Raw genomic sequence first — 23968 nt, forward strand, 5'->3', positions numbered from 1 at the left:
TTTTTCCATACACGAAACCAATCATTGAAGCAACCATTGCATTCGGAAGTTTGGGTCTCCAAAATGGCCGTTTTGTAGGCTTCCACAGCTTTTTCAGGTGATGAAAATCTCTGACCACGCAATTTATTCTTTATTTTAGGGAAAGTATAGAAATCATTAGGGCTTAGGTCGGGGCTGTACGGCGGATGGACTAATAATTCTATGTTTTCTTGGTCTAAAAANAACAAACATACAATGAATGAGCAAGTAAACTAAGCAGTGCCACCCTGTCGCACAGCGATGCCCATCGCAATGGGACCCCACTCAGCATATGCCGTGGCCCCCGGTGAGGGAAGCCACGACTCTGGTTTTCAGTGTGCCCCATGCCGAGTGAGAGTCACGGACACTAACCTATACTGCATAAAATATACATACATAAATAATAATAATATAGTACATAATAATAAAGTTGCTGTGAATGATCGTTGTAGGTCATGTTAAAATGGATTCTCTGCCGCACAGGCTTTGGATGACAGCATGTGGCTTTAAAAGCTATAAAAGGATCTTATTTAGCATTTTTTGGTACGAAAATTATAAGGTAATGTCCGCCCCCCTTGCGTGTGGAAACGTCACATGACACGTATGCGTGCCACACTGCGCTGTTCATGCTGTTTGTCGATACAGCAACTCGTGCGGGCGCCCGCGTGAGTTTTAGCAGCGGCTTATAAATCCTCTCTCATTATGTTATTTGTCATTTGACTATCGTTCATGAATTCGTGGCGCTATCTAAAGCCCGGTCTGTGAGCACGTAGAATTTTGTCCAATGACCCCGAGCTACCCATCCTTATCGGCCGCGCGTAATTATATTGCTGTCGCGACTGTGCGACGGGCGCCCGCAGTGAGTGTGCGCTTGGGGTCATTGGACAAAATTCTACGTGCTCACAGACCAGACTATACCTTCGAATGAGAGATGGACAGCTCCAAAACTTCTTGTAAGGTTTTGGACTTCAACTCATTGGTATAATTATGTACTTAACAAGCGTGTTGTTTGCAGGGCATGGGCATGCCTTACGGGCCAGTGGGCAGGCGGCCGGAGACGTCGGACGACCGCCACGTGCTGGCCAAGCACGCCGACATCTACCCGCCCGAGCCGCAGCTGCAGGACATCCAGCGTGCCGTGTCGCACACCGAGAAGGCGCTCAAGTCGCTCTCCGACGCGCTCGCCGACCAGGCCAAGCCCAAGGTGACGTCACTGCTCCTCTAGCTTGTCGCCCGCACGCTGCCCGCTCGAGCCAGCTGCAAGACATCCAGCGCGCCGTGTCGCACACCGAGAAGGCGCTCAAGTCGCTCTCCGACGCGCTCGCCGACCAGGCCAAGCCCAAGGTGACGTCACTGCTCCTCTAGCTTGTCGCCCGGACTCTGCCCGTCAAGACGCTACCCGCTTGAGCCAGCTGCAGGTCATCCAAGGCCATCCAGGGCCCAGGCCAAGCCACGTAACTGCTCACTCACTCTGTCGCCCGGTTACTGCCTGAGTAAGCTGCAGGCCATCCAGGTCATGCTCAGTAGCTACCAGCTACTGCTTCTCTAGTTTGTCGCCCGGTCGCTGCAGGTCATCCAGGTCATGCCTAGTAGCTGCCCGCCAATACTCCTCACTCTGTCGTTTGGTCACTGCTCAAGCCAGCTGAAGGTCATCCAGGTCAAGACCAGTAGATGCCCACTGTGCCATGTTGGGGGACCGTATGAATGAGACACAGGTTGTAGTTAGTCTCTGATATTAATCTGTTTATTAACGCGGACTGCACGTATATTTATACGATATAGATTATAGATAAATGACGTCACAGCATCAGCACTATACGTGATAAATGTGCTGACACTGTGAACGTGATCAAGATAAGATATGAAGAGATTTAGTATTGTGCATACCGGCACAGACGAGGTTGGTCCTTTTAGAAATCGGGAACACGGATGTGACAGGGGTACTGGCAGCGACTTCTCGTAGTGTTGTGTTGCACGACTTGCACGGAGTTGACATGTTGACGGTGATGTATGTTGATGACGTCACGGATTTTCTCTGCTCAATCGGGTAACCAATTTGATTCCATGTCAGATGATGAAAGCTGGTGGAGGCTGATGCCGAAGGTGGTGGTGATGGAGGTTACGTCTCACATCACGTTGGCTTGGTACTTGTTTAACTTCGTCGTTGTTTGTCGGCTTCGTCGGCTACGTCGGGGTCAGCAATTTGTGCCATCTTCGTCGGGATGGTCATCTTCGTCCGGTTCGTCGTCGGGGTTACCAATTTGTGCCGACTTCGTTGGCTTCGTCGTCAGGTTCATCTTCTTCGTCGGGGTCACCAATTTGTGCCATGTTGGGGGACCGTATGAATGAGACACAGGTTGTAGTTAGTCTCTGATATTAATCTGTTTATTAACGCGGACTGCACGTATATTTATACGATATAGATTATAGATAAATGACGTCACAGCATCAGCACTATACGTGATAAATGTGCTGACACTGTGAACGTGATCAAGATAAGATATGAAGAGATTTAGTATTGTGCATACCGGCACACCCACCACTACTCTCTCTCTGTCGACCGGTCACTGAGTCCGAGCCAGCTGCAGAACATCTAAGGCCATCCAAGCCAAGCCCAGTGGCTGCCCGCCAGTACTCCTCACTCTCTGTCACCCGATCACTGCCCGAGCCAACTGCAGCAGGCCAAGACCAGTAGCTTCCCACCATTACTCTTTCTCTTTTGGCAACATCTGGATGCGGGCGGTGCATGACTGTTAGTTGTGAAAACACCCTGAGGCCAGGCCTTGAGATGTTCGTCACCATTGCCACCAGATAGATAGACATTTGACACGATTGAAATGCTTCAGCTAATGTCTCTTAAAATAATATTAATTGGCATTCCTTCTTCAGGCTCAGACACCTGCCAAAGCCCAGGTCAAGACCGAAGAGAAGAAAGATGACAAGCCCGAAGGAAAGGAAGACGGCCGCGATAACCAATTGTGAGTAAACCTTCGGAAATACTTGGATAATTTTTGTTTTGTGCTTTTCTATACCTAGTCTTCCTAACATTTTCACTAAATAACTACAGTTTTTATTTAAATAGACGTGTTAATAGTACCTCATTTATACTTTATTTCTATTGTAATTGATTTGTTAGTAATAATTTGGTTACACAAGTTTCATCTTAAGCTTATTATTTAATATTTGTTGCCTTTTTTTGTTGTGAATTATTTTTTTGCATCACTGCACTTACCCATTTTGTTGAACGCCACTTGCGCTTGGAACCAGGTTCAAATACATGCTGCCTGTTAAATTGGAAGACATTAAAAAAGAGAAAGATACGTTACCAGTGAAAATGGAGCAGTCGTAAGTTCATTGAAACGTATCTCGTACTAGTTAAAAGTAGATCACAGAAATTTAATGTAGTTTGAAGTAGAATGATCAGTAGTTAGATTTAAAAAAAGCTTCTTGATTCATTGTTTGTAGCCTTTTTGTTAGATTGTAGTTGATTAAGTGAGTCGTCTNTTCCCGATACTTTTAGTGCAGCCCTCGTACATAGATACTTGCTCAAATCCGTGGTGGGGGGAGACACAGGTATTCATTTACCTAGCTCAGGCTCCGGTCTCACACACTCATTAATGTGTTTTCTTTAAATGTATTGTATTTTTGTGTGAGAAATAAATCATTATTATTATTATAAACCCCTGTGAATCCCTCGCTGACGAACGTGCATTGTCTCAGGGCATGGAGGAGGAGGAGCGCGGCTACTGGGACGGCGGCGCCGAGCCCTGGTGGCCGCGCGGCCCGCTGCCGCCGCACCACCACCACCACCACCACGTAAGTAGCGTTTAAAGTTGCCGTGATCTTGTAGGTCATGTTAAAATGGATTCTTTGCCGTACAGGCATTGGATGACAGCATGTGGCTTTATAAGCTATAGAGGATCTTATTTAGCATTTTTTCGTACGAAAATTATAATTAAGCTTCCCGCCCGCGGCTTCGCCCGCGTGGAATTTTGTCTGTCACAGAAAAACAATATCGCGCGCGTATTTGCTCACCGTTTAGACCTACCCTGGACTACGACAAACATTTTAAAACCAAAATCAGCTCAATCGGCCCAGCCGTTCTCGGGTTTTAATCAGACTAACGAACATCAATTCATTTTTATTTATATAGATGTCCGCCCCCATTGCGTGTGGAAACGTCACATGACACGCATGCGCGCCACACTGCGCTGATCATGCTGTTTGTCGATACAGCAACTCGTGCGGGCGCCCGCGTGAGTTTCAGCGGCGGCCCTTAATTTCTCTCATTATATTATTTGTCATTTGACTATCGTTCATGAATTCGTGGCGCTATCTAAAGCCCGGTCTGTGAGCACGTAGAATTTTGTCCAATGACCCCGAGCTACCCATCCTTATCGGCCGCGCGTAATTATATTGCTGTCGCGACTGTGCGACGGGCGCCCGCAGTGAGTGTGCGCTTGGGGTCATTGGACAAAATTCTACGTGCTCACAGACCAGACTATACCTTCGAATGAGAGATGTACAGCTCCAAAACTTCTTGTAAGGTTTTGGACTTCAACTCATTGGTATAATTATGTACTTAACAAGCGTGTTGTTTGCAGGGCATGGGCATGCCTTACGGGCCAGTGGGCAGGCGGCCGGAGACGTCGGACGACCGCCACGTGCTGGCCAAGCACGCCGACATCTACCCGCCGGAGCCGCAGCTGCAGGACATCCAGCGTGCCGTGTCGCACACCGAGAAGGCGCTCAAGTCGCTCTCCGACGCGCTCGCCGACCAGGCCAAGCCCAAGGTGACGTCACTGCTCCCCATCTGCCTCTAGTCTAGTGTCGCCCGGTCTCTGCCCGTCAAGACGCTATCCATTCGGACGCGACTCGCCCGAACGCTTCCCGCTTGAGCCAGCTGCGGGTCGTTCAAGGCCATCCAGGCCGAGCTACGTAGCTGCCCGCCACTACTCCTCTCTCTGTAGCCCGGTCACTGCCCGAGTAAGCTGCATTCCGCCCGTCAGGACGCTATCCACCCGGACGCTACTCGCCCGGACGCTACCCGCTTGAGCCAGCTGCAGGTCATCCGAGGCCATCCAGGCCAAGAAACGTAGCTGCTACTCCTCTCTCTGTCGCCCGGTCACTGCACGAGTCAGCTGCAGGTCAGCCTAGTAGCTACCAGCAGTAGCTGGTAGCTTCTGGTCTTAGCAACAAACTAAAGAAGCTACTGCTTCTGGCAAGAAGCAGTAGCTTCTTTAGTTTGTTGTCCGGTCGCTGCCCGCCCGAGGCAACTGCAGGTCATCCAGGTCATGCCTAGTAGCTGCCCGCCAATACTCCTCACTCTGTCGTTTGGTCACTGCTCAAGCCAGCTGAAGGTCATCCAGGTCAAGACCAGTAGATGCCCACCACTACTCTCTCTCTGTCGACCGGACACTAGTCCGAGCCAGCTGCAGAACATCTAAGGCCATCCAAGCCAAGACCAGTAGCTGCTCACTACTCCTCACTCTGTCACCCGATCACTGCCCGAGCCAACTGCAGCAGGCCCAGACCAGTAGCTGCCACCGTTACTGTCTGCCTGAACCAAACTGCAGGTCATCCAAGGCCTTCCTGGCCACGCAAGTAGTTACCCGCCACTGCTTGTCTCTGTTGCTCGGTCGCTGCCCGCTCGAGTCAGCAGTAAAGTCCTCGAGTTGCACCATGGTCCAGAAAAACGTAGTTTAGGCAGGCCAAACACCTGGATGCGGGCAGAGCATTATCGTTAAAGTCCGGTCGTAATCATATTGCTGTCGCGCTCGCACACTCGGGAGCGATAACGATGGGTAGCTTGGGGTTATTGTACGAAATTCTATCTGCTCGGCCACCGGACTTTTGTGATAACACTCTGAGGCCTTTGCCTAGAAGGAGCAATCGAAATGCTTCCTCTCCCTTGTGTCGGGATCAGCCGTTATAAGCATATGTTGACGGACAAACACAGCATGGGCTCAAATTTATATTCGAGCATTTAGGGTTAGGGAATGTCCGCCGCCGTTGCCACTGTCGGTAGACATCTGACACGATTGACATGCTTCAGTTAATATCTCGTAAAATAATATTAATTGGCATTCCTTCTTCAGGCCCAGACACCTGCCAAAGCCCAGGTCAAGACCGAAGAGAAGAAAGATGACAAGCCCGAAGGAAAAGAAGACGGCCGCGATAACCAATTGTGAGTAAACCTTCGGAAATACTTGGATAATTTTTGTTTTGTGGTTTTCTATACCTAGTCTTCCTAACATTTTCACTAAATAACTACAGTTTTTATTTAAATAGACGTGTTAATAGTACCTCATTTATACTTTATTTCTATTGTAATGGATTTGTTAGTAATAATTTGGTTACACTAAAGTTTCATCTTAAGCTTGTTATAATATTTGTTGCCTTTTTTTTGTTGTGAATTATTTTTTTGCATCACTGCACTTACCCATTTTGTTGAACGCCACTTGCGCTTGGAACCAGGTTCAAATACATGCTGCCTGTTAAAATGGAAGACATTAAAAAAGAGAAAGATACGTTACCAGTGAAAATGGAGCAGTCGTAAGTTTATTGAAATGTATCTCGTACTAGTTAAAACTAGATCCCGAATGTAATTTGTAGTTAAGTAGTTAGAGATTTAAAAGCTTGATTCATTGTTTGTAGACTTTTTGTTAAATTGTAGTTGATTATGTATGTGTTTAATTAATGCTTAGAATCAGAAGGCCTCATGGTTTTTCTTCATTGCCAAAACGCGTTGTGAGCGTTTTGTGGATGTTTTACTGTGGAATTGGAAATATTAAACTATCAAATAGATCCAGTTTCTTTTAATAAATGGGCTAGTGCTGAGAAGAAGCAGCGCAAGTAACTTATATCACTACTATTGTGAAATTAAAGCGGTTCTGAGCGGCCAGTGGGAGTTTACATCAAGCGTCGTCACATGCGAGCGCGTTAAAGACATCTATGAAGATTTTAGTTCTTGAAAGTATCCGCTAGGGTCGCTGTACAATCCGTCATATATTGAAGGGAATCAGGTATATGTATTTTAAAGTAAAAATGCGAAATAATTTCAACAGACGTGTGTATCGATCGAATCCAACAGACAGAGAGTAAAACAAAAGAATGCCCTATGATTTTTCACTGTCACAAATCCAAATGTATTTTTTATGCAGTCACTGATGTAAACTCGCACTAAGCTCTGTCTGTGTCTGGGCAGGTTCTCGTTCATGGGCGAGGGCGAGGGCGCGGGCGCTTCCGAGGGCGGGCGCGCGCTGAAGGGCGTGATGCGCGTCGGGCTGCTGGCCAAGGGGNATCATTAAAACGGAATGTTCGTAACAAAGTACGCCAAAATGAAAATAGTTTTCATTATAATTCAAATTATATTTAATTTAAAGGTGAATAGGAATTACTGTTAGTATTGCCAGATGACAATAATAATTCGTATCGTATATTTTTTTGCCTAAGGCCAAAGCTATATGGATAAGCGGTTTTTTTCAATTTCTCGAAATCTTATCAAAACCGTTTTAGCGGGATTTGAAACTAGACGCCTCAAGTATGTGTTTAATTAATGCTCAGAACGCGTCAAGGTCGAATATCATGACAACGAACACTACACGAATTTCAACGAACACGACACGAATTTCACTATGTGATTTTCTGTGATTTCCATAACGCGTGGTGAGCGTTTTCACTAAAGACATAAGACGAATTTCCGATGTGGATGTTTTACTGTGGAAGCTGGAAACATTGAATTTTCGGATAGATACAGTTTTTTCTGTAACCTATTATTATTGATGCCATTTGAAAGGGTCCATGAAGCATTTTCAGAGTCACAACCAGTTTTTTTTAGTCGCGTGTTTCGTTAAAAGTCGCCGTGGGCGAGAGCCCTAAAAGAATCACTTATTTTTGCAAATAGGCTTCATGTCCCAGTATTAACCCTACCACTACTTCGAGACAAGACATGGGCCAGTGCTGAGAAGAAGCAGCGCTACTTGCGCTCAGTTACTCAGTTACTATTGAGAAATTTTAGTGGTTCTGAGCGGCCACTGTAAGTTCATATCAAACGTCTTTGTCTGACAATAGTGACTGAGTTTCTTGCGCTGCTTCTCAGCACTGCCCCATTTATTGTCCTGAAGCAGTGGTAGGGTTAAGACTGGGACGTGTAAAGGTGTTTTTTAAAAGCCTAGTTGCATAAATAAATGTGTTTTATGAGTTATATTTCTTGAACTAGCGGCCGTCTGCGACTTCGTACGCGTGGATCCCTTTTTACCCCTTTAGGGGTGGAGTTTCGTAAAATCCTTTCTTAGCGGTTGCCTACGTCATAACATCTACCTGCATGTCAATTTTCAGCCCGATTCGTCTAGTGGTTTGGGCTGTGCGTTGATAAATCACTATGTCGGACTTCCTGGCGGGAATCTGAAGCGTCATGTTAGTGGTTTTGTTTTATTTCCTCAAATTCGTGTGTGGGCGACTAATTAATGTGTAATAATGGTGGATTATTAACCATTGAGTGTTCGTGAACGTGCATGGGTGTGGGCAAGTGAAGCAAAACAGTGCATCGTGATTCTTCTGGTTCTCTCAAGTTGTCCATAGGAGGTCTCAGTAAAGCACCACAATTTTACTGAGACTCAAAGGGTGGGAAGGGGTATCATCTATCATCCTTCATTATATCATTACTTGATCTCATTTTGTAACTCGTATCACTTATATACTTGAAAATGGCACAAATCAAGTCGACCTCGACGTGTATTGTCAACATCATCAAAAAAGAAGAATAAGATCACTATGTCATCAGTCGGTCACCTTTGAGTTATATCCGCTAAGGACGCTGTATAATCTGTCATACATTAACTGTCAAAACTTCAAGCCTGTATTCGGAACGACTTAGGCACCGAACAAAATGAACAATTACTAAATCCTTTATATTGTTTGGTGCTTAAACTCTAAACTCTATTCAATTGATTTTTGTTTTTATTAGTGTACAATTACCCTAACATTGCAAAAAGAAATGCTGTGTATACCAGTAATTGAGGTCATATACGTATCATGTGTTAAACCATGTTAAAATGTATGAACTGTATTTGATTATGTATGTGACTCTGTTGGGCTACCTAAGTAAACTCCGACAAACTTTACTTCGACATTACGTTACTCCGACATTTCTGAATATCGGCATGACTTTACTTCGACACTACACTACTCCGACAAAGGATATTCGCCTTTGTTTAAGTAGTGTAGTGTCGAAGTAAAGTCATGCCGATATTCAGTAGTGTCGGAGTAACGTAATGTCGAAGTAATGTTTGTCGGAGTTCAGTTTTTGAGCCCTCTGTTGGTGTACCTAATTAATAAATAAATAAATAAAGTGTCATCTAAGTCTCCTGATCGTGACAGGTTCTCGTTCATGGGCGAGGGCGAGGGCGCGGGCGCTTCCGAGGGCGGGCGCGCGCTGAAGGGCGTGATGCGCGTCGGGCTGCTGGCCAAGGGGCTGCTGCTGGCCGGCGACGCGCGCGTGCGCCTCGTGGTGCTGTGCCACGCGCGCCCCACCGTCACGCTGCTCAAGCGCGTCGCCGCCGACCTGCCGCTCCACCTGCAGCGCGCCAGGGTGAGTGGAGACAACTTGGTCAGGACCAGGCAACCACCTGGTCCTACTCCATGTCCCATGATTCAAAGAGTTACAGGACTATTCCCACCTCTCGTTCCCACCACTGCAACTCCTGTGTAGCCAGGATCTACAGCTTGACCGCCACAAAAACCCAACCAATGAAGGTCAAGTTTGTCCCGGGGGAAAGTTAAACTGTCATTGGACCCGCAACGAAATTAATAAATTACAGAAACAGATGTATGTTGTATTGAATTAAGCATTATATCACGTTCATGTTTCCAAAGATCATACTCCCACAAGATATGATGGGCAGACTGCTCATGACTGACATCATCAGTGGAACACTCGCAAAAAGGAGACGGAACTAGTTTGAATTCAAATAGTTACCAATTTTCATGCAAAACTCTCTTGCACATTCTACACACATAGATCTTGAACGATATGTGCTCCTAGTCTCCTACAATATATCCAAGATTTCGACAGATCGTAATAGGCGCTGGATACAGGCCGCCACCAACTGGCCATTGTAGAAATAATTAAGGAGGCCTATGTTCAGCAGTGGACGTCCTATGCCTGAAATGATGATGAATAGGCAGCCACTCTGATCACTGATTCAATTTATGTTTTTAATTTGACTATATCAATAAGATTCTTGAAGAGTATTATAGAATAAGACCACCCCCACTCTTCTCGTAGAAGTCGTAAAAGGCCAATGTTGTGTAAGGCCATCATTTACCACCTCTGGTAAATTGGAGGGTCGTATTCCTGCAATGCAGACAAGTGACCTGACGACTATATCCCCCAGGGCCCCGGCGAGGAGCCGAAGTACAAGGTGGAGCTGCTCCCGGCCGAGGGCGCCGTGCAAGTGTCGGACGGCACCGTGAGCGTGCTGGTGTCGCTGACGTCAGCCGTCATGCGCGAGCCCGCAGGTAAGCCCCGCCCGCGCCGCAAGCCTCGCGACACATTTGCATGCTCGCTCCGTTCATGCGCAAATTGGCAAATTGTCAAGCGATCGCAATGTGCCAGATTCTCACTTTGTCAAATTGCCAAATTCGCAAAATGTCAAATGCGCAATATGTCAAATTCGCAAAATGTCAAATTTTAAAAATGTCTTTAGACTACGGTTTTATGGTTTCATATTTAAAAAAACCTTAACATTTTAATGATTAAAAGTTCTGCCAATTAATTACTTGATTTTTAGTATTAAAACCTAAACAACTGGACATTTTTAAAACTTGACATTTTGCGAATTTGACAATTTGCGCATTTGACATATTTTGCGAATTTGACAAAGTGAGAATCTGGCACATTGCGACCGCTTGACAATTTGCGAATTTGACAATTTGCGCATAAACGGCTCGCTCGATACTCGCATGCTCCGCAGTCACTGCGACGGAACGAGGCCAGTAATTCATAATTACTACATCTTTCACTTCTTGAAGGGAATCCGCCTTTCGTTGCCATTCTAAATGTTACAATCTCATCACTGGAGCGACTTGTGTGGTATCGGTCTCGGGAAATCATGACACCAGAATTTGTTCCTATTGTTCCATCCTTGGATTGCTATTCGTAGGCAGGTCCGAACTGATTTGATTTCAGAGAAGCGATGGTAAATTTTGTGTGGTAGGATACATTATTTATTGGGAGGTAGTGAGACGTCATACTTGGATGAAACGATGGGAACGGGCCAGCAAAAATTCATTGTAATGATTTCCTCGGGCGATACAACTTCGGAGGTTAATCAGCTATCGTGGCCTTGTTACTGATGCAGACGCGACATATATTTTTGAAAGTAAATAAACGGCGTAAATAGTGGAGCATACGAGTATTGAACGATTTTCCCTAAGCGGGAATTTAGTTTATTATTTAAAAATATAATGATGATGATATGGCCACTTTTTAGAGCTTAATTTGAACTACTTAGCTGGTTGATAGTAACCTCAATAGGAATTGCATAAATATTTCATATACTTGATTGTGTTTTAGGATTTCCCCCCGTTTTATAATGTGATTTGAAGAACTCGCCTTAATTTTATACAAATTTATATCAACCAGCTTATGGTTTTGACATACATGTTAATTTATGTTATTTAGGGTGTTATGTTATCCGGCTGATTGAACATTAATCGTTTTTAATTTTTGCCAACTAGCCGTAGCATACACCCACTGAATGTTATTGTAAGCTCGAGCCGCCGACGCGTCGCGCGCCGCAGCCGGCCGCTGCCAACGTCTTCTTCCCTTTGCTCTGTTGAACTGTCAGAACAAACTATCTCTACTATGTTCATTCTATTTTATATTTTGTATGTATTTTACTGAATATATTTTGTTACACCCATTATAACATGAAAAAAAAAAGATAATTTGTTCAAAGTTTACCGCCGGCCCCCGGCACTGTGTTCGATGCTTATTTTTAGGTGTGATTAGGGTTAGATGCGGCGAGAAGAAAAGGATTTTTGATCATCTATCCCTTTATATCACTCGCGATGCGTCTCCGCAGTGGTATATTGTTATCTACCGAAACGGAGCAAACATTATGTATTTCATCTATGTATATGTTTATATTATCTTTTTTATTATTTCCTTTTCACATGGGTCCGAATCAGTAGAAGCGTTGACACTAACAGCTAAGTAGGAACCGCCCCCGATGTAATGTGTCCCGGTAGGAGCTCGGAGCCATGTTTGCCCCGTTTTCGTCGATGTTCTGATGGTCAAACACCCTTTGTGTTGTTGTCGCTAGAGGGCGGCGACATAAAGCGAGACGACAAGGATGTGCTACCGCGGCAGAAGTGTTTGGACGCGTTGGCCGCCCTTCGGCACGCCAAGTGGTTCCAGGTACATTCGCCCACATTTACAAACGTGTGCGCACTCCACGCCTAACTATAGCTTCACTGAACTTTGCTTGCTATAACATAACCGAGTCCGATTCGAATCGAACCGTCTCTTCCTTTGTACACCACTAGAGGGAGTGCGCACGTATTTTTTTAGTCACATGTTTGTTTTATTTTCCATCTGAGGTAGTATTTTGAGTTGTAAATTTATTAAAGAACGATTTGAGCTCCCATGAACATGTGGCTACAAGTGCCTCTTGTAAAACTAAGCTGCGTTTCCCGCACTTGGTAGCCCGATGGGAGGTAGTTCCGAACGGAAACGCAGTTTTGGACGGTGATGACTGTATGACGTGTGTGCATCCATTTATTGCTCTTTTCTTTGCCGAACTGTCGAGCTTAACGTAACTTGAGAGAGTGGAGCAATAAATCGGTGAGGCGAGCGTCGGCCCTGGCTTACGTGGGACTGTGTGTGCAGGCTAGGGCGGCCACGCTGCAGTCGTGCGTGATCATCATTCGCGTCATGCGGGACCTGTGCCGCCGGATACCCAACTGGACGCCGCTCAACCCATACGTGAGTTTATTTTTTATTATCATTAAACTTTACAACCCAATCGAGTGAATTGCGCACCGTGACGTCACAGACGCTCTGGGAGGTGTTCGGGTAAGGGGTCATCCATAAAGTACGTCACACGTAAAGAGGGGGGGAGGGGGTTGACAAAGTGTGACATGGTGTGACAAGGGGTGGGAGGGGTCCCAAGTTTCGTGACATCACATTTCAACTGTTTCAGATATTTGATATAATGTTGATTTCATATAAAAAAATACTTAATTTAAATAGAAATAAAACTAATTCCGGAACTGCTGTTAATTTAATAATTTTTCGATGTGAAATTGCAAAACATGTGACGTCACACTAGGGAGGGGGGGGTCTCAGAAATGTGACCACCTGTGACAAGAACGGAGGGGGAGTCAAAAATCATGAAATTCGTGTGACGTACTTTATGGATGGCCCCTAAGTAGGAGGGGGAATTGCACTCCAAAGATGTGCGCAGTTAGCTCGATCGGGTTGTATATTCATTTTTTATTGATTTAAATACGGTATTGTCCCATTACTTACAGGGTGTACCTTTTTTTATCGGACAATCTTCTTTAGAGCGAATTTTAGTAGAACTTCAGAGAAGTGGAGTGGAATTTAAATAGCTAAATCTAGGATGTGTTTGCATAAGTCTTTTTGGCATTTGTTTCTTCACTGAAATTTTCAGGAATACTGTGGCACTGGTACTTCATGTGTGACTTTAAAATGACATGCAAAAAGGTTTTGAGTCTTGGAGACATATTTTATGTTTGTCTTGAAGGCTTGGTAGAGCCCAAAAGATAAAGAGACATGTAAAGTTCCTTTTTTAGGGTTCCGTAGCTAAATAGCAAAAAACGGAACCCTTATAGATTTTTTACTATGTTTGGCGTTCATAAGTGTTCATTACAAAATACTGGTCAAAATTGGATAAATATTCTTGATTTAATTGACTTATGTCACACATAATGTGTACTTTTGTGGGGTGGAGTTTTGATAACAAAATCCCAGCTGCTTTCCAAGCTCGTTCAGCAAGATGTACATTAATTGTCTCAAACTAATGTCGTATATTGTACTGCGGGGTGGAGGATTTTACCACTACACTAGTCCAAATCCCAGTCACCCTGTATGACGGCTCTGCTTCACCAAGACGTGTGCTAAGAGCGCTTTCACATTTAGGCGACTAGCAGCGCGACGAACGCGCTACAGACGCGCTGCTAACTTCATACTATGTGACAGCGGATGCCTGCCTTCACATTATGGTGCGTCCACACTGGGCGAACGGGCCCGCGTGGCAAACTCGACATCCTGCTCATCCTGCTCTTGAGTGAGCAAGCTGTCGAGTTTGCTGCGCGAGCCCATTCGCCCAGTGTGGACGTACCATTACAAAAACGCTGCTGTCGCGCTTCTCCCGGCCTAACAGCAGTGGCGGGGCAAGACCTAAATTTGATGGGGGCAAGACAGATTTCGCGAGGCCTTGTTCTGTGGCGACCTAAAGACGGATTTTATGAAATAATAAAAAAAACGAGTCAATGGTCTATTCATTGACAGTTTCTGATTTCTTGATTCAGTGATTATTTTTAATGGAATTTTGCGCTAACGAATAATGTTTGTCACTTAAAACCGTGTTGTTGCTTAATTTTGTGTCTGATTATGGCTGAATTGGTTTGGAAAAAAAAATTTTAACTACATTGTTTAGCTATCAATAATTTATATTTAATAGTATTTAAAAGTTGAATTTGACATGTGAGCAAAATTTTTGATGCGCGAGGCCCCTTGTTCCGCGAGGCCGTAGGCGGTGGCCCACGTCGCCTACGCCTTACGCCGCCACTGCCTAACAGTACTGTCCCTCAGGCGATGGAGCTGCTGGTGGCGGGCGTGCTGTCGTCTGCGGGCGCGGCGCTGTCGGCGGGCGAGGCGCTGCGCCGCGTCATGGAGGCCGTGGCGGGCGGCCTGCTGCTGGAGCACGGGCCCGGCCTGCGCGACCCCTGCGAGAAGGAGCTCGTGGTATGTACTCTATACGTACGGTTTTTATTCCTCTTCCAAAGCCCATCGAGATGGAAGGAGAAGCTCGTGGGGCGTACTGTCTGCAAATACACACGGATTGTCATCCCGAGAAGATCTTACAAACTCTTGACTCCCGTAGCCTATAGTTGAAAGGTCACCCAAACTCCCAACTTCCGTAGCATATTCCCTTCCCTGCTTCACGTGACATGACTCATCCAACCTCAACCATGGAAGAATAGTCTAAGTCAATTAGTTACATTTCATAGATTCTAAGACATTTTAGTTCGCAAGACTATCAATAGATGGCGTTGTGCTGACTTACACCGCGGTGTCAAAGTTTTAGGCGACCCATACAGGGTGTTAGGTAAATGGGTATATGAGCCGAGACCAGCCCATGTTAACATACTCATATAAATACTATAGTGGTGTCAGAAAGTCTGGGAAAGGTACCATTATTGAGTAATCAGCTGATTCAGTTTTTGTCGCCAAATTGCGTCGTGACACCCCTGAAAATTAATAGTACGACAAACTAGCGTAGATAAAACAAATAACAGAATTCATAATAATAATTTTCTGCCTAAAAATTTGTCTCTGAGAGGCAAAAACCTTAAGCAATCCCCCAGGAAAATCAGTCCATCTAAAAAGATTTAGCACAAGTCAAATACCCCCTTACCTTATTTGATTCGATTTGGATTTTGGATAAGTAAAAGTAAACAAAGTGGTCAAGAATTAATTTTACTTCATAGACTTACTTATTAAAATAAACTGAATAATCAGGACCGTTCATTGTGGACGTCATTCGGCTGAAATGAATGAACGAACGAATCATTAAACTTGATAACTTTGATTAAGGAAAATGAGACATTGTAGGTAATCATTTAAATTTTATCATCGTAAATCACGATATTGTGTACTAAAAATACCTTAACTAAAAATAAGACACCATTGAAAAAAAACCTTAGGCATTAAAGAAATGTGTCCAACGCACTGTTTAATCTTTGAAGGACAACGAAATGTCAGATGTGTTGCGATTCGTTTTGTGAATTAGAGTGAAGTGTTACCCCCTGAATACCTTGGATTGCTTGCAGAGTCAATAAAAAGAGGTAAGTGAAGAATTGGTTCAAAAGTAATAATAAAAGTGGGCGGTGCCGACTCGCGTCAAAATTTGTGAATGAAATACCGTTTGACCACATTTGACCTAGGAGGGAGTTGCGCGATCGTAGGGCTGTCCAAAAATTTAAATAATAATAATTTATTTAGTTTTGTATGGGAAAATATTTTTTATTAAATATTACGATATCCACTTTCTGACACCACTATAGTATTTATATGAGTATGTTAACATGGGCTAGTCTCGGCTCATATACCCATTTACCTAACACCCTGTATAATAAGCTAGATTGGACTTTTGGTTCATAGTGCACCGTTCACAATTCACATTAACCATCCCACTTTCTAATAACCGATTGTGGTGACGTAATAAACCCGTCGTGTAGTTTGGCTTTTATTTCTAAGCTAGTACACCCTCGATTCGATTTTGACCCAAGGGGGCTAAACAACCAAATTCAAATTTCCTGATAGCTGTGCCGCGCTGAGGCTGGTACAACTGAAGTTGATTGGTGGAAATATACAGGTTACACACTCCTTGATCTCGCCAACACCGACGCGAAGATACCCTTAGAAAAACAATTAAGTTGTGGGCCTAGTGTTCATAATTCTAAGCCTAGTACGGTCTAAGACCTAAGAAGTCTAGACTGCTGGTTATTATAATTCTTAGATCTCACGATGAAAATATCAAGCACATTTTTTTTTTATGTTAAAAGTAGTAATGTGTAGGCTGTAGAGGGTACCAAATCCATAGACTAATGTTATTTTTGTATTATTTCAGGATGCTATTGGTAACTTGCCACCACAGAAGCGTGAAGACTTAACTGCGTCTGCACAACAATTCCTGAGACAAATTGCTTTCAGGCAAATTCACAAGGTATGTTTTGTTCTCTTACTAGAAATTGCTTCTTTTCATTGTCATTTTAAAATGGATGATGAAGGATTAATTGTCATGGTAGTCCTAAAAAGAGGTGGAGTTTGTTAATGAGTGTAGTCAGAAGGGATCAATTTCACAGACCTAATGCGAAGAAATACACTAATTCGAATCGAGTTCTCATTTTGCGATGTGCACATTCTTCGTCAAACCCTTCAGAAGCAGGAGTAAAATAATTGAGGTGTAGAATTGACAATTGGGCCAAGTCCCAAAAAACCAACAAGTTTTTGCTTTTCAGATATCTTATGATGGACTGCCATTCCATATAGAAGTGCAAAGTGCCTTCCAGAATTTATGAGTCTCGTTTTGACAGTTTTAAGAAGCATGTCAATTGATTGGTGGTGTCATGACTTTTTTTTTATGCATAACAAGGCAGTTAATTATTTGGTATTACCCATTGTACAAGCTTTGCTTAGTTTGGGACTAGCGGCGCAGTGTAAAATGTCCAAGGTTTTATTTATTTATTATTCCCAGGTGTTGGACATGGAGCCGCTGCCGAAGCTGAAGCACGCGGCGGGCGGCTGGAAGTTCCCGCGCAAGCGCCGCCGCTCCAACACCGACCCTGACCCAGACACGCCCAATGGTAAGCGAAACACCCAGAACACAACATATTCATAAAATATGTGCACCTTACGCATGCTATTTGTTACTCATTATTTCACCTTTATAATGAAGATCAATAAATTGAGTCAATACAGGCATTGTTATTTTTGTAATATCGATTTGATTTTATTTTTAAAAAATCGCAATCATTAATAATACTTTTCATATTTTTAAGAGTAGGCGCACACCGTTGATTTTTCGTCGGCCGATAGTTTAATCGGGCTGTTGATCAGTATGGGCATGTATGGGAGTGCGCACACTACGCCGATTCGATTTGGCCGATTCTTCATACAATTTGAAATCGGGCACAACTATCGGCCAACTAAAAATCAACGGTGTGCGCCTACTCTAAGAGTTCAAAAAGGATTTTTATGTCTTACATGATGAAACTTGATGACATAAGATGGTCCAACTTATAGTAATTTTCCAAAGATAAACAGCGACTCTGTGAGCGTGTTATTCACTCATTAAAACGTTCAAACGTTGTTTCCAGGCGAAGGCAAGGTGGTGAAGACGGAAGAGAAGATGGACGCCACGGACTCAAGCGGCAAGAAGTAACGCGGCGAGCGAGCGCCCGCGCCGCCGCCGCGCCCGTCGCGCTTCATACACCACTATTTATTCACACCGAGTGCANCTTTGGGAAGCGAAAAAAAAAGATAAAGCCGGTAATTTCTTTTCGAATTTAAACACCCGAACGCCGCACAATATTTCTTTCTCTTTATGTCCATTTTTAAATAATACTTCGATCATAGAATTATAATCATACTAAAACGCAAGCCAGCGTCCTGACGGGCGAGCGCGTGACACTCGACTGATATAATACCCGCCGGCGGGGCGCTTCGCTGTAGGTAATTATCGGATGTACCACGCGGAGTGAGCCAGGCCTGGTTAAACTTTACAACCCAATCGAGTGAACTGCGCACCTGTGCGCCATGACGTCACAGACGCTCTGGGAGGTGTGCGGGTAAGTAGGAGGGGGAATTGCATTCCAAAGATGTGCGCAGTTAGCTCGATCGAGTTGTATTTATTCCTCTTAATTTTTATTTTTTTCAATATGGTATGGCGGGACCATACCAGATTAATGACAGATCTAACATTGTTAAAGACAATACTCATACTCTCCGATAAAATTATCTTAAAATATTTTTCATGTAATTTAAATAGCTAAATCAAGGATGTGCTTAGTCTTTTTGGCATTTGTTTTTTTACTGAAGAATCTTCAGGAATACTGACACCGCTATTTGGCGTGTGACTTTAAAATGTCACTAGAAGAGGTTTTGTCTCAAACTAATGTCGTATATTGTATTGCGGGATGTAGGATTTTACCACTACACTAGTCCAAATCCCAGTCACCCTGTATGAAGGCTCTGCTTCACCAAGACGTGTGCTAAGAGCGCTTTCACATTTAGGCGACTTTAGCAGCGCGACAGACGCGCTGCCAATAATTTCATACTATGTGACAGCGGATGCCTGCCTTCACATTATAATAACGCCGCTGCTGCGCTGCTGTCGCGCTAATAACTTCCTAACGTGAAAGCGCTCTTAGACCGCTTCACATTAGGTTTTATAATGTGAAGGCACGCATCGAATAGCATGAAACATGAAAGCGCTCTAAGGCCCGCCATACACGGACAGCTCGAGCAGTTAGTCAGTGATCAACATACACGGACCGCTCTTGCAGTTAAGAGTCAACAGCTTGAAGCTGCCAGTGATAACTGCTCAACAAATCACAAGCGCGCGCGTCGTGGAATGAAGAAAGTGGGCGGAGGTAACTGCGCGAGAGCTGTCGACAGCTCGAGCAGTCAGTGTATGGCTGGCGACTGCTTGACCGCACGATGAAAATTCACCGTGCTGTCGACCGCCCGAATCAGTTGACTGCTCGAGCGGTTCGTGTATGTGCGTCCATAGAACTCTGCAGTTCACTGTGCAGTCGCAGCTTGAAGCTGTCGACCTGTTGAAGCTTCTTATAAGATACACCATACAAGAATGCATGGTAAATTCAGTAAACTGCTCCTGAATCAGATGTACCTTACTACTGCTATTTCCATTTATTTATATTAACCGGTAGACAGTGGTGACTGAGTTTGTTGCGGCGCTTCTTCTCAGCACTTGCCAAATCTTGGTCTCGAAGCGCTGGTAGGGTAAAAAGATTATGAGACATGTAGAGGCTCCATAAGAGCAAAATGACGATTTGTAAGAACTATTTATTAGTCTAAACAAATAAAGAAAATTTGACTTTGACCCTGACTGCTTCAAGCGGTCCGTGTATTGCCGGGCTAACAGTCCTGTCCCTTAGGCGATGGAGCTGCTGGTGGCGGGCGTGCTGTCGTCTGCGGGCGCGGCGCTGTCGGCGGGCGAGGCGCTGCGCCGCGTCATGGAGGCCGTGGCGGGCGGCCTGCTGCTGGAGCACGGGCCCGGCCTGCGCGACCCCTGCGAGAAGGAGCTCGTGGTATGTACCCTGTACCCGCTCTGTGTTAGTGTTAAACCCTAATTCGTACTCACCCTCTTCCAATCATTGACTCCCAAAGTCCTGCGAGAATGAAGGGAAAGCTCGTGGGTCGTACTATGCTAGCTCTGTTGTTTCCCCCTTATTCCAAACCCAGACTCCTGAAACCGCTGCGGTAACTATAACCTGACTTTGACTACCATCGATTATCTCCCGGTACTCTGTACCACGCCGAAGATGGAGTAATATAACTGAATCGAGCGGTGGGGATATACCTATGTCCGTAAATAAATACTGACTGAGGTTCTTAGACCTCGCGATGTTTCTATTAATGATTCCGGTCCTCATTCCTGAACCACGGTTAAAAAAAGGTGGTCCTTGTCTAAATTAAAATTCGAACTATTTCAATTATGACATTAAGCAGCAGCTAAAATGTACATGTTCGTTTTCAGGATGCTATTGGTAACTTGCCACCACAGAAGCGTGAAGACTTAACTGCGTCTGCGCAACAATTCCTGAGACAAATTGCTTTCAGGCAAATTCACAAGGTATGTTTGTTTATAGATTCTCTTATTAGAAATTGGTTCTAATCACTGTTTTTAAAATGGAGGATGAAAGATAATAAAAGGTTTTCGCGTATGAAAAATCCGCCAGATGGCAATACGTAGACGCGAGGTCCAAATGCTGCATGATTGGTTATTTTTGACATGACATTGACAGATATATCAAAATCCACCAATCACGCAGCAGTCAGACCCCACATCCACGTCCCGCCATCTAGCGGATCTTTCATTCGCGAAAACCCTCATTGTCATGTTAGTCCTAAAAAGAGGTGGAGTTTGTTAATGAGTGTAATCAGAAGGGGCCAATTTCACAGACCTAATGCGGAATACATACACTAGTTCGAGTCGAGTTCTCATTTTACGAAGTGCACATTCTACGTTAAATCCGTCAGCGAGTGGCGTAACTACAGAGTGTTACCCTAAATAAGAGCTGGCAAATGCCAGTATCATGGCATGTCAAGGTCTAGGGCCCCCCCTCAATGAATTTGTCACGGGCCTTTGATGGTATTATTACGCCACTGCCAAAGTTACTGTTTGTATTAGCAATAGTAAAGCAGCAGAAGTAAAATAATTGTTTATTCTCAGGTGCTGGACATGGAGCCGCTGCCGAAGCTGAAGCACGCGGCGGGCGGCTGGAAGTTCCCGCGCAAGCGCCGCCGCTCCAACACCGACCCCGACCCCGATACGCCCAACGGTAGGCATTACACATAACATAAGAGGGTCCAATTTAAGCTAAGAACTCATGGCGCGATTTTTACCCGCGCCCGCAGCGGTTGCGGGCCCGCAGCTTCTGTACAATGCAGATAATGTGTGTAAAAACGAATGCACAACTCACGACGCGGTTTTCACCCGCAGCGCGCGCGGTGCGATTTTCACCCGCAGCCGCGGCGGGCGCGGGTGAAAATAGCGCCGTGAGTCTTAGAATAACCACGCAAATAACCGGTCCCGTGAGTTTGAAATAAAACTGCAATTCCACAACCGCCGCGGGCGCAGGTGAAAATCGCGCCGTGAGTTCTTAACCTTACAGTAATTTTCCAAAGTTATACAGCGACCTTATGAGCGTGTTATTCATTCATTAAAACGTTCTAACATTGTTTCCAGGCGAAGGCAAAGTGGTGAAGACGGAAGAAAAGATGGACGCCACGGACTCAAGCGGCAAGAAGTAACGCGGCGAGCGAGCGCCCGCGCCGCCTCCGCTGCCGCCGGGTCTCATACACCACTATTTATTCACACCGAGTGCAAAATACGATGTCATCTGTCGGATATTTTAGTACATTTATATTTTGTGTAAAACGTTTACACGTTATTTTTCGGTCACACTGACTTTATAGATGGTTTTCGAGCAGACGATCTGTCCAAAATTATACTAAAATTAGTCCCGAGATATTTGTAGTTTCGAATTAGGTAGATCTTTAGGTTCTCTATCTTGTATGTAATTTAGTGTTAGACGTTGCGAGAATTGTGAGACAGGGATAAAAGCTGGCTGAGTACTGAAGAATGGCGTAGATAGGACGACGAATGGAATTAGAGCTTGTAAGTTTCATTTTATTATTATAACTATTATTAGGGTAACAGTATTTGACTTTGTTTAGTTCCTCTTGGCTCGCTCGCGCGGCCGTCCGCTACGCGATCCGATTTTATTTTTACCTTCGATACCATATATATTTTCTATTTAGCTATTAAGTTTGTATATTTACGAGAGTAGATAAATGGGTGCGTGGCCGAGTCCCCCAGTGTTCGACGCACCCGTGGTCGACGCCCCCCGGTCAGTGAAATTTGATTTGAAGCAATTTTTAATAAATGTACAGTCAGGCACAAAAATGGGCGTGGGCTTAAAATTACCCTATCTTAATACCCACGAAGTTTGTCTAACCTTCAGCCAAACACCCTTTATCAGTCTTTAAAATAACTCTACTCTCTCTACATTTAACTAATTACAAATAAAAGTTTAAATTATATAAGTTTTAAGTATTTATAACCAAAAAATTATAACATTTTAATTTTTGTAATAATAACAAAAATAACAATTAATAGGAATTAAATCACATCTTTTACTTTTTAGTATAACAACAGTAACATGCAAAATCATTATTTTTTCATTAGTTTTCGTTGACTGTACTTAGTGCAAAAGCCGAAAAAAATATGATATTAAATTAATTTAAATCAGGGGCGTCGACCACGGGTGCGTCGAACACTGGGGGACTCGGCCACGGACCCAGATAAATCACCTATTTACAATAGGTATATTGTTCTTGCGTGCAAGTAATTGATTAGTGAGATGTAAAAGCAATCACTGTTTTTTTTTTTCGTTTAACTTGTTCGACAAAGTTAAGTACGGTGTTGTACTGAAAATTGCTGTTACAAAGATTTGCCGATTGTGCGAATTTAGAATATTGAACTAGTAGTTAATAAATATATTCCCAATTATATTTAAATCAAAATTTGCAAAGGAAACTCGAAAATAAAATGTAAACGAATGTCTCGTAATCTCCTAAAAATGTATCAAACCGTGTGTCGTGTAAGTAGCGAGTTACAGGTAGATTGAATAACGGAGGTTTCTGCGGCAGTGGAGCGGCGCGGGATTTGCTACGTCAAACGTCGGCGAGACTTGACGTGACAACTCTTACGTCACAAGTCACCACTCCCGCGCCGCCCCACTACCATAGGAACCTTTACAGTTATGTGATGTGCCTGTAGTTTAGCTTAGTTTCCATAGATGTGGTAATTTTTCATACACGTGTGCATTATTGTCCCATAGTGAAAGTTGTTGTAGATGATATAAATTCTATCTACTTTCAAAGAATAACCCTAAAAATTATTTTTGACTATTTCATAGGAGAATAATTAATTACGAGGCATTTGGGCGTGTTAATGTGTCCCCCCGCGCGAAGACTTCAAATCTTCAACNTCAACGACGGAATCGAGCCGTCGCGTGTCGTACGCACCACGATATTGGGAAATTGAAGTGGATGTGATTAACTAATATATTTCATTAGAATGGGTATAACATATAATTGTTGCCCTTAGATAGATATTGTAAATTAATAAAAAAATGTCGGACACGGAAATGCAATGTTTTATTATTATTGTTTCTTTAAAACATTGGTAAATCTTTGTTTTGTATCGTAAAGTGTACTTTGGAAAATGTCAATAAAGATACTGACAAATAATTTTTTGTTTTTATTAGTATCCTAGTGGATGTCTGGATGTTTGTTAGTTACTCTTTCACGCAAAAACTACTGGACGAATTCTTGTTTATAATCCAGATTAACATATTTCAAATCGAATCTTTTAATCGA

At 44.0% G+C, this 23968-nt stretch overlaps 2 protein-coding genes across 2 annotated transcripts in view; both read left to right on the forward strand.

Moving 5' to 3' along the window:
• Positions 1–18282, forward strand: part of Zn72D (Zinc-finger protein 72D) — a 34112-nt gene extending 15830 nt beyond the window's left edge. Inside the window, exons 10-22 of the mRNA XM_028315365.1 lie at positions 3739–3834; positions 4374–4376; positions 4623–4811; positions 6117–6205; positions 7226–7319; positions 9494–9610; positions 10416–10539; positions 12348–12442; positions 12914–13009; positions 14864–15016; positions 16905–17000; positions 17532–17640; positions 18154–18282. Coding sequence (XP_028171166.1) covers positions 3739–3834; positions 4374–4376; positions 4623–4811; positions 6117–6205; positions 7226–7319; positions 9494–9610; positions 10416–10539; positions 12348–12442; positions 12914–13009; positions 14864–15016; positions 16905–17000; positions 17532–17640; positions 18154–18218 — 1326 coding nt within the window. The 3' untranslated portion in view covers positions 18219–18282. The remainder of the gene's footprint in view (positions 1–3738; positions 3835–4373; positions 4377–4622; positions 4812–6116; positions 6206–7225; positions 7320–9493; positions 9611–10415; positions 10540–12347; positions 12443–12913; positions 13010–14863; positions 15017–16904; positions 17001–17531; positions 17641–18153) is intronic.
• Positions 18283–19924: 1642 nt separating this feature from the next.
• LOC114360611 (zinc finger RNA-binding protein-like) lies at positions 19925–23808 on the forward strand. The gene is made up of 4 exons (XM_028315366.1): positions 19925–20109; positions 20559–20654; positions 21255–21363; positions 21771–23808. The coding sequence occupies exons 1-4, from the start codon at positions 19960–19962 to the stop codon at positions 21833–21835; spliced, it is 420 nt and encodes a 139-aa protein (XP_028171167.1). The 5' UTR covers positions 19925–19959; the 3' UTR covers positions 21836–23808.
• Positions 23809–23968: the final 160 nt, after the last annotated feature.

The sequence above is a fragment of the Ostrinia furnacalis genome, unplaced genomic scaffold (genome assembly GCF_004193835.3).
Source record: "Ostrinia furnacalis isolate ACB-3 unplaced genomic scaffold, ASM419383v2 OfSCF5104, whole genome shotgun sequence".
NCBI lineage: Eukaryota > Metazoa > Arthropoda > Insecta > Lepidoptera > Crambidae > Ostrinia > Ostrinia furnacalis.